The 11477-nt window shown below is 40.8% G+C and overlaps 1 protein-coding gene across 4 annotated transcripts in view; it reads left to right on the top strand.

The window, feature by feature from the left end:
• The first annotated feature begins 7 nt into the window (after window positions 1-7).
• The window catches only part of LOC117943992 (RNA-binding protein Musashi homolog 1), a 21546-nt gene continuing 10076 nt past the window's right edge, over window positions 8-11477 (top strand). For 2 of the 4 annotated variants that reach the window (XM_034870488.1, XM_034870485.1), the window contains exons 1-5: window positions 10-404; window positions 1107-1188; window positions 1335-1419; window positions 9496-9537; window positions 9898-9990. In XM_034870488.1, coding sequence (XP_034726379.1) covers window positions 368-404; window positions 1107-1188; window positions 1335-1419; window positions 9496-9537; window positions 9898-9990 — 339 coding nt within the window. In that variant the 5' untranslated portion in view covers window positions 10-367. Of the gene's footprint in view, window positions 405-1106; window positions 1189-1334; window positions 1420-9495; window positions 9538-9897; window positions 9991-11477 lie in introns of all 4 variants that reach the window. The other 2 variants (XM_034870487.1, XM_034870486.1) reach the window with 2 other exon arrangements.

The raw sequence follows: 11477 nt of genomic DNA, 5'->3' as shown, positions 1-11477 counted from the left end.
GTCTGTCTGTGTCTATGTGTGGGATGGATCCACTCAGCGAAGGAGACACAGACGCACCGCTGCTTTCCGCCTGTTCCCCCCCTCTTCTTTGTTTATTTATCTCGGGTTATCTCCAGAAGGCCACATTGCAACTTCTCCTCCATCATCTGGAAAATCCTCTCATTTTTTCCTCCTCCAGGGGATTATAACGGCCCGACTGGCCGATTGGTGACTTCGCAACATGGCCGATGCTTTCTTCTTACTTTATTGATGCTATATTACGTCTAATTTCCTCCCGTTTTCCCCCCATGAATGTACATGTGATGTGCTCAAAAGACGGCGTGTTATTCTGTGTGATTTACAGCTTGTATTTCTCTCATTCAGCAAAATGTTCATCGGGGGTCTGAGTTGGCAGACAACACAAGGTGAGCTGTCCCGCACGCTACTTTAATAAGTCTGAATGAAAGCCTCCTGTTTACTCCCGTGTTCCACACATACATAGCCTACAGCTTGCATCTTACCAGCGAGGCTTCCTGGAGTTAAAGAGAAACACTGTAGCCTAAATAGTTTAATCAAAGCCTCCTATTCAATAAGGATCAGCTCGTAGGGTTTAGACTTGCCGAGACGCGGTGAGATTAACACCGAAAGTGCATGCACATACGACGACTTTGTCTGCCTTTTCCTGTGCGCTCCTTACACAGACGGGCATTTAGTAAAAGCGATCGATTATTCAGAAGTTATCGCTCGCGTGTTGTGTTCCTTATTGTTACACGCGGCTGAATCCATTCATTTATTTTAAGACCCATGAGCGCAAGCTGATGGAGGAATACAGTTTCTTCTTGTTGCGGCAGCCCTTGTTATTATCCCGCTGCTGGCTGCTATGTCACAACAGCAGCAATCGTCACCAAGTGTAGCTTTGTTTGTGGTCCGCAGGGCCTAATGGGTTGTTATGTTGAATGGCCAGATAGCCCGTTTATACAGTCTCGGGGGACACAAACACAACGTGGTCAGCCAGACCCCATTGTCTCTTTCCAGTCACTGCCTGCACACCACCTGATCAGGGCCTGTAGGAAAAGTCTCATCTGATTATGGATTTATTTAATCATGTACACTTGCTGTCTTTGCAGAGGGCTTGAAGGAGTACTTCTGTAAATTTGGCGAGGTGAAGGAGTGCATGGTGATGCGGGATCCCGTTACCAAGCGGTCGAGGTAAGAAGGAGGCGTGTGCCCTTCGCCGTCCTATCACTAGATGCCTCATGCTCTTCCATGCTTTAGGCTACCATTAGGCTGTTTCAGCTGCCGGGAATTTGCATTATTCTTTTGACTTGAATTGCTTGTTTTTTCTCCTTTTGCAGGGGGTTTGGGTTTGTAACATACGCGGAACAAGCCGGTGTGGAGAAGGTTTTGGCGCAAAACAGACACGAGTTGGATTCCAAAACGGTGAGTTATACCTTTGAAGAGCTGGATGCTGCCAGCGAGTTGTTCTGGGTAACTTTTCCCAATTCTGTGTAGCATGTTTTTTCCCCCCTCAGTGCATTTTGCCTCCCACCGTATGGCTTGTAAAGTTGAGAAGTGCGTTTTGGAGCAGCCCCCCTCTTCCTCTCTCTCTCTGCTCATTTCCCTCTCCAAATCCCGGTTCAGGGCGCCAACATGAAAGCGTTCTTTCTTGGTCTTCATTGCCATGGTTACCTGGGGACCTGAATGGGGTAGGAGCCTCTGCTAAACCCTCACAAGGTTTATGCAGAGAGCTCACAAGTTTTTTTCTTCTTTCTTTTTTTTTAATTGAAAATATCAGCACCAGTTTTCTGGTGGCTACTCTCAAAGGAACAAAGTTTGAGGAAAGGAAACAGTTGTTTCCAAACTGATGTCAGGGGGAAATCTGTGAGGTCCAAGTGAGTCTGAGTTGAATTTAAATATTGAATTAGAAGCTGTGGTTTGTTTGAACAGCTCCTGTGATCAGAGGGTTCTCTGTGATTTCCCCTCCTACACTACTGACACATGAAGATTCAAATTTGAGTAAATGGGAAAAATCAGTTACCAGATATAGAAGTTCGAACACACAATGTGCTTGTGTATAGCTACATAATCATTTTAATAACTTGGAACTATAAGGAGGGCAGTGACATGTCGACGTGTGTGAATCCCTGCGGTTTAGTCAAAGCTGCTGACTCAGATTTAAATATCTGTGAAGGTGTGAATGTTGTTGTCTTGGCTATGTAGATTAGTTGTAGAAATTGGGACTGGGTGTGTCAGTTTGTGGCCTACACATACATACATACATACATAATAGGATCATTTGAGAGTGAAAATCGGTGGCAAAGAAAGGCAGCAGAGCCCAGGGGTGGAGAAAGGTAGAGTTGGTTAGCTGTTGGAGCAAGCCTGTTGCCGGGGGTGACGCCAGCCACAGGAGACAGTGCTGTAACTGCACAGCCTGATGGGATTTATGTCTCCATAACAACTTCTCAGCTATTTTGCATCAACTTAAGACACTCGGCTCGGTTGGGTAGCAGAGACACATACACACACAGATAATGCTATGTCACGGCAGACCTTTATACTTAGGTGTGAGTGTGTGCGCACGATTATCTGTGTGCTTTTGAGTGCAGTTTTTAAAATGTTTGAATTTAATTGCAAAGTTGGATCTTTCTGCACAGTTGCTGTGAGTTTTATTACAAAATGAGTGATTCTGTTGTAATCTGTCATTTTTTTTCAGTTAGCTTGGATTCAAGTTCTAAGCAACTGTAAAGTGTTACTCTATGAGTCATATTGACAATTAAACCAAGGTACAGTCTTTGAGAGCCAGAGTGTGTGAGTGTGATGTGAACATTGTTGGCAGGCCACTGGTGGGGTTAGGCGTTGCCCTATTATAAACCAAAATACAGCATAAGGCTAAACAATAATAATGTTAACCACTCCAATGCAGCTGTGGTTGCTCAGGTTGTTGTGGCAGCAGTGTGCGGGGGAAGCACACCGTGGTACCATTTATCCAACCAGGCGTTTTAAACAGGGTTGTGGTTGCCATTTTGTTGTTTACATTTCGGAATATTGGAGCCTAAATTTTCCCTGTGTGTTTGCAAACCTCTCAGTTAAAGACAATAATGACTGTATTGCTTATCACAATACATTACAATGACAATACATCAATAAAATACCACTGATGCAAAATGACCAATTGTTGTGCAGCAGATAAACAGCTCATTCCTCAAAAGCGCAAAATAAAGCCTTTCAAGAGTACATTATTATTCAACTGGGGGTCAAATTCTGTTTTTAACAACATGCATAGCTTTAAGGGCTCATTGACAACCTCTTTGTACCGTTTCCAACACCTGTCCGGGTTTATTTTTTTTCTATATTTATTTATTTCTATGCACTTTGTGTCTTCTTGCACCTGGACTCTTTTTTTCCTTCCCTCTCTCCACAGTTAGAGGAGGATAACTATTGTTTGATCAGCAGGAGATGTGAGAAAGACATTCCTCTCTGGAATGAAGAAGAATATTCGAGGCTCTGACCCCCCCCCCCCTTCTTTTTATGCTGAGCCTTTGGTTTGAGAGAAAAGGCGCTGCAAGGCCTGAAGCAGGAAGAAGAGAGACAAGGAAGGTGAATGAAAGGGATGTAACAGAGCAACAGGGTGCTGTGTAAGGACCCAGGATTAGAAGTAACCTACATAACTGGTGCAAGGTTCATATCACTGGTTACAAGTGGTATTAAACATTTACAGCCCAATGTTATACTGTTACGTCCAGTATTATTTTAAAGCAACAGTCCAAACATCAATTGAACATAATGGTTACTGTCAATACCTGTGGGCCTACGTATTTACATGCAACAAATGAGAGGTTGTCTTTTGCTTTTTAGAGTGTGGTGTTTTGGTTGGAGGTTAGATTTCCTGTCGGAACAGAGTGTGGCCTTAGGGCAGTGGTGTGCTGTTGTATTTCTCTGGACAGAGAAGAAGGGCACAACTGGTATTTGTGTTCTCTGAGGAAATAGTTTACTGGAACCAGTTAGGGGTAAAAGAAAAAATTAGACCAGATATTTTCTGAAATGCCACTTCTCTTTACTCTGATTAACAAGGGGAGATTTTAGATTTTGGTGTGATATTATTTGTGATGTAGTTACGATACATGAGTTTTCAGATGAGACAACATATTTATGGGATTTTGTGACGGGTAATCTGTCCGCACAATTTTATTTCACTTATTTAGGCAAATAAGTAAGGGATTATTGTGCACTTTTTAATTATTAAGATAAATAAAAAAATTTTTTTAGCCACTTTCAAAGTGCAGTAGACAGTACTTGATGATGATGTGCTAGTAATGTATGTAACATAGTAATTGGTGGGGGGGTGAGAATCTTCACTGGTCTCACGATTCAATTCTGTCAACAAATTAATTAGATTCAATATGACGATGCATCACAATGCCCTACCTCCTCAAATGTACTATATATTGCTACATTCAGACACATTCTCATCAATACATTCAAGCAGTCAGATATATATTACCTCCCATTGACATTATCTGAACAGAGCGGACAACAGGCGAAAGGCAAAAACTAAAAAAGCAGCGAAAAAAACAACAAGAAATATATCTACAAACAATAATCAGTTATTGTGTGTCACTGCATCGATGCAGAATCCTCCATGTCCACATTGTGATGCATCAATGCAATGAATAATTTCAACACCCCTAGTAATTGGGTAGTGTCCCAAAATAATCCCTAATTAACCCAAGTTTAACAAACATTAATTGAAAGAAAAGGATCTTTTTTTTATAGAACAGAATGACAAACATAAGGCACATAGAGAAGATTCTTTTTTTCTTTTTTACACCAGGTAAACAAGAATGCCATTTCTGAAATGGTTACAGTAGGTGGTAATTGCTGCTTTTAGCATGACCATCTGTGAAGGTACAGTCGTGGTCATCAGCATGGTGCTTATATAGCTGCTTCCTTCTATTGCTGTGCACTTTAACAACCGACAGTAGTGGCATCGCAGTCTGCCATGGCTGCTGGTCAAACACCTAGTTAGTGGTAGTGGCTAGTTCAGATGCTAGCTCCAGCTCCTGATGGGAGATTAGCTGTTAGTGCTGACGTGGACAAAATTGGAGATGGGGGATGGAAAGGGTGGAGGAGAGTGAGGGAGGCCCAGCTTCTGTGCTGTAATTAGTATAGATCTGAAAAGCAACTAATCCGATTGAGAGACACAAACTGGATTGGGCTTCCGTGGTCCATGCGTGGCCTCAGATCCGGGGATAAAGCCTGGATCCAGGGTTCTCTGTCCATGCACAACCCTAACCCCCTTACCACCACCAAACACACCGCCCTGGCGAGACGGCCTAGCGAGGTTACAGGGACAGTGGTTGGGTTTGGGGGGGGGGGGGGGGGTCCTCATTAGTGAGCTTCGTTAACTAATTACTGTGCCATTGTTCAGTTGTGCAGATTGACCCTACTGGCCTGAGCCCAAACCAAGTCTCTCTTTTGCTCTGCATGCATGCATTGACATGCCAACTCCTTTTGTCTCCTCTTCTGTTTATAGCTTTTTGTTACGCTTATATTGATTATTATGCTATAACGAGGAAGACTGTGGTGCCCTTTATGTCAGTGTGGGTGTTTGCCATTTTGTTGCAAGAATGTGTTGGCAGGTTGGCTAATGTGTCACAGCTTAAATGTCTGTATACGTCTCCGTGATGGCAATGCACTTGTTGTCAGTAGAGGTGGATTAGCGTTTCTGTGTGTATTAATGTATTCTTGCCTATTTAATTACACACTGTGCGTCACTTTGTATATATGTGTTGCTGTTTATGATTGTGCTACATTAGGTGGGTGCTCGTAAGTCAGTGTGTTTGCATGTGTGCCTGTGGGGGTAGCATGGGAGCCCCAGTTCCTCTACGGGCCCATCTGTTTTGTACTCTTTGTCCTGTTAATTAATGAAATCAGAGGGGCTGCCTGCTGGGACGGCCCCGCTGCACCGCCACACTGGACAGGCCCACTTTCTCATGGGCTGACTCTGTTTTCCAAATGAACTCCTTCTCTTTCTCCCTGTGCTTTCTCATTTTCACACTCTCTTCTTTCTCTCTTCCTCTTCCTCTCTTACTCTCTATCCCTATCTAGCTATCCACCTATTGATTTGACGTCCTATTTTTTATTTGTGTTTTCCAGTTTGTAACACTGGTGGATGCGCTGGGCCACGTGAGGTGAATATTGGTCGTAGATTAGTCTAGTCTTCAAAGCTAAACCACTAAAATCATATTGTAGGCTCACTATGCTACTTAAGGTTGAGTGGAGGTTGGATGTCATGAAGCAGGATGTTAGTCAGACCATTTCACGAACACTCAGTCATAACTCTTCTTTGTCAGTCTGGGAAGAGCAACTTTTTTGTCCTAGAAAGGTTTAAACATCATTCATGCGTAGTTATGCTGTCACCACTGTTGATTGGGACTGTTGCATCGCAGAGCCAGTACTCAAATGTCCAGCCTCTGAAGAGCTATTTCTGAGTGTTGCAAACAATGACCTGGCTAAGTCATTTTACCTTTTGCTTTGTGGCCTATCTGTCTTCCCTGAGGCTAATCCGACTGTCCGATAGATGCTTTAGATTTCATTTGTTATAGCCTTCTTCTGAGCACAGCCAGATGTAGAAATGACTTGTTAGATATTTTCTGTTATTTCGCTGAAGTGGAATGTTTTTTTAACAGCATGGCATGACTGTAGCCGTAGTAGCACTACTACAGATATTGCATTAGGTCTAACCTAGTCTAGTTGGTAACCTTCTGTATTTTAGGATGTCTTTTCAGAGCTCTTGATGATTTTAAAACTATGAAATATTGATGTTATGACAACATGTGAAATATGGGTGAAAAAATATGATGATATATTTCATGAGCCATAAACATTTGTCAACGGATCTTCCTTTACCGTAATGTCTATGATTACATTGCCTTAGCACGGTTGTTTCATCAATGTTTTAGTTTTAGTTTTTCAACTGTTTTAAGAGAAAGTGAATGACAATATATATATATATATATTTTTGACATAATCAAGATATTCTGCTTACCTACCTCTAACGTAGAAAGGGCCGTTTTCAAGCAGAATTGAAGAAAAAAATGAATCCATTGACAGCAGACGGGTTTTTCAAAATCACCACATGCTGATTAGTAAAAAAATTGTTGTTGGATGTTTGTGTTTGATTGCATGCAGGCTGATAGAAACTGATTTTTGGAAAATATTTGACTGAATACACTATACGCGACTGCAGCCTTGTGGCAAATGTGAGATTTGGTTTCTGACTGCTGTTATAGTCAGCTCGTGGTCTCTGTGTCTGTCACATAATGGTCTCAGGGTTGCACTTGTACTTTAGTTTTGTTAAAACCGGGGTAAAGGCACCTCTCAGAAGCCTTATTTCCCAACCACTTTACACCAGGACTGTTTTGTAAGGGTGTGTTATTGTAAAAATATGTATATGTAAGATTACGTCCCACAATAGTTAATAATGGGTAGGTACATTGCTGCCTGTTGTGGTAGTCTTCTAGGTTTATTCTGTCATTGTGTATCCTTCAATGGTTTCTGCACATCTGTTACTTGCACTGTGAACTGTGAGACTTGGAGTATATAGAAATGGCTACATCTGTATTTGCCTTTTATAGTATTTGCATCATTTTGCTCTCATCTTTTTGATCGAAAAAAAACAGGTGGTGGTAGAAAGGTCAATGTGGTTGTAATCATACAGAATGAAGCCACACATCTGTTATGTTCCATTTGGCCCACTAAGCAAAGATCCTGTAAGAAATGCTGTGTTGTTGTTGTTGTTTGGTAGTGTGGTCTGCTGTTGCCCATAGTCGCTGGTGGCTTTGTTTGTCCTTGTCACCTTTGTCTTTGTGCTCACGCCAGCTGGAGGTGACTCCTCTTGTCTTTGTGCCCCACTTTAAGGTGCAAAGACCTTCTGCAATCCTTTCCAAGGACGCTCCCGCTGCATTTTACACAGCGCTGTGTTCTCGAAGAGGTACTTTTGTCTGTAGATTTGTCATCAGTAGCGGTAAATCATCACAGGAAAGAGATGAAAGGATTGTTAGAATATTGAAAGAACACACTCTCCCTGTATTGTGTGTATTGTTCACATTATAAGTACTTATTTCTGGCCATTTGGTAGACTCCTCTTGAGTTGCCAATATCAATTCAATACCTCTGATAGCGGCTGTGTGAGAAACAAGGGCTTTTGCTTCACACATCCAATTATTAGAACAAAGATGGAACTCTAAGACCATAATACACTACAAGGTCTTGTGACCTAAAATCATCTCTCTCTCATTGGCTTTAGTGAGAATAACACAAGATTCCTCACAAATTTAAAATGCCAAGCCAGGCTTTGCATATTTAGCATTATTAAAGGCCAGCTCATTCAAAACTCATTTGCTTCTAATTTTATCTGTAACCTTGACCACTGCTGAGACATTCCATTTGGGAGAAATATGTATACAGTCAAATCTGGTTAATCCAAAATGGAACTTGTCTGGATTTGTGAGATTTATAAAATATATATACATAAATATATATATGAAATGTATTCAGAATATTAAATGCTTATTTTGGATTCCAGACTGCCCTGCTCCATCAAGCTTGTGGCTAAGTTGTATTTAGTTGTGTCTCAACACACAATTTAGAGAATATAGGTATTCACGTCTCACTGTGTATTTTGTTCCCTACGCCTGTTTGTTTGGCTGGTGTGTTTGGATTTTTTGGGGCTTGCATAAACAAGGGTCTACTATACATACTCACAGATTACCATATGTTCCATTTCTGGACATGCGGGCCTTCAGATGGGTTCAGACTTAGAGGCTCTGGTTAGTTAACAGTGTGATAATTCATTTATGCCCAGGGCGAAATTCCGTTTACACAAGCACAGGATGAGCTACTGAACATATCCGGAGCAGGTAGAGATTTAGTGTCTTTTCTCAAAGAAACTTAAGTGTGGGGGAGGAGGATATTTTTTCTATTGCTTAACCTTTTTTTTTTTTTTTTTTTAACAGTAATATTTTTTTAGGGTCCTGAAAACTCAGAGCCCTCTTTAACAGCTCAAAATACATCTGACTTTTTATAACTGAATTAGGATTTCTCATAAATGATTTTTAACTGATTACATGTTTTAAATAGATACACTACTTCTGTATGGCATGTTTATCACTTAAATAATTTTCCACATATGAGGTTTTAAGAAGGCCGGATAAAAAAATTATATATAAAGGACAAAGCTTTGTTGATTTTGCAATTATTATGATTATTTTTACTTGTACAGCGGTGGGGTCTGTGCTTCTCCAAAACATTGAGAAGGTATTGAAAATGTCAACCACAGCTCACTTCCAGTAGAATCCTCTAAATATCTATAATAACCGGCCTATTGTCACAGTTCATCAGTCATCAAAACTGAATTTAAATGCACACTAGGATGTCTTGGAATGTATACTTTATTTCAGAAATATTTTACTATTACCAATTTAAAACTCATCTTAACTCATCTCACCCCTACAGATCGACCCGAAGGTGGCGTTTCCCCGCCGGGCCCAGCCTAAGGTGAGTACACCCTTAAGGGGTTAACAGCAAAACGCAGTAGTACTGATGTCATATGTCACCCCTCATCATGCAGTCTTCTGGTTGGCTGGGATTAGAGTCAGGTAAGTGATCAAAGAAGATCGGCAATCCACTTGTCCAGCCTGACACAATGACCCCTGACCCTAACCAACCCCTGACCATCAGCACCCAACATAAACACACACACACACACACACACACATACACGCGCACTAAGCTAAGCTAAACTAAGTACAAGCTTAACACAAACAAATACAAAGTCTCTTTATCACCCGCATCTACCTCCTGCCTAATGTGATTAGAGGTAAACGATGCCTTCTTCTTCTTCTTCTGCGTTACTAGCTGGTGACCAGGACAAAGAAGGTCTTTGTTGGAGGACTGTCAGTCAATACCACCATTGAAGATGTGAAGCATTACTTCGACCAGTTTGGAAAGGTAATCTGATAAAAACAAATTTGGGATCTATTTGTAGTCATTCCACTCATTGATAGGCTCCTGTCTTTCAGATTCTCTAGTGCAGTGGTTCCAAACCTTTTGTGTCAGACTAACCCTAAAGGGGAACTACGCCCGTTTTCAAAAAATTATAAATGTTATTCCTATGGTCCAAAAATATTGGCAAACATAAACAGCTCTCTCTCAAATCCCAAAACTAGAGTGCTCAAACTCAAATTTACAATCAACTATGAAGTCTGCTCCCTAGATAATGAATTGGGAAAAATGTTATAGATGACACAGAGCACCCAGGGGAACGTTCTGAGTATATGAACATTTACAATAGACACACAGATATTACACACTACAATAGAATACAGCTCATTTGGGTATAACAAAGAAAACAAAATCAGTTTCCAATTCATTGTCTATTAAGCAGGTGCAGACTTTCTGGCTTTAAAGGAGAGTGACAAATATTGATTGAACTTTCCTAGGACATGGGAATAACATTGGAATAAAAGTGGATATGATACTGTATGTTACAATATTTTTAACAATGAATTGAACTGTTTCTTAGGTGGGTTTGGTTAGGTTAGCATTTTAAGGCTACTACTACCACCTGGAGTGGCAGAAGCTGGATGCTTATCTATTAAGTTTAGCTATTTAAATTGCTTGTCTAATAGCTAACTATTTAAAAAGTTTATCTATTGCTATTGGTTAATATTCACTATTTGAACAATTTTCCTTCTAGCTAATTTAACCATTTATCCATCAGGCAACATTTTCATCTAACCTTCATCCATCACTTTTAGCTAACGTTAACGGTTACTTTATGCACCTCTGTTCTCTTGCTAACAAGTGTTAAAGCTGGCTCAATATGCGGTAATATTTTTTTTATTAAACAAAACTCTATTTTATCAAATGACTTGAGCTACTCCACAATCTTTCCTTGTACCCCCGGGCAACTGCAGAATTACACCACAGGGTAAAAGGACCCCTGGTTTAGAATCACTGCTCTATTGGACTGTGCCTCTATGATAGATTACATTCACATGTTCCCCTATCCCTTTGATATCTCTCAAATTCAAAAGGCTTTTTTTTTTTATTGTTGTGACTTTTCATTTGAGCCGAAACACCAACAGAAAGGGCATAAGGGACCTAATTACAGAAAACAACCAGCTATTGTTTAAGGTGAAAGAGAGAACTTAAAGAAAAAAAGAACTAAAACAAATGAAATAAAATGCTGTTTGGCCATTGATGGTCTGGTCTGCCAGCTAGAGTATTAGTTAGTTTGTTAGTTTATATCTTTTGTTAGCTGTTTTGCTCTTTCACGATCACATCTTAGTGTTTTTGGCTTCTTCATTTGTTTTGCTCCTTTGAATGAAATTTGGTGAAAGGCAAACACATGCTGTGGAGACAGATGAGTGGCCGGGGAGAGGGAGGAAGAATAAAAAGCAGCAAGAGGAGGGGAAGAGAAGAGGGAGATGGGG

Source organism: Etheostoma cragini, chromosome 4, assembly GCF_013103735.1.
Source record: "Etheostoma cragini isolate CJK2018 chromosome 4, CSU_Ecrag_1.0, whole genome shotgun sequence".
Classification (NCBI taxonomy): domain Eukaryota; kingdom Metazoa; phylum Chordata; class Actinopteri; order Perciformes; family Percidae; genus Etheostoma; species Etheostoma cragini.
The sequence above is the reverse complement of the archived record's forward strand: the minus strand, read 5'-3'. Positions and strand labels throughout refer to the sequence as shown.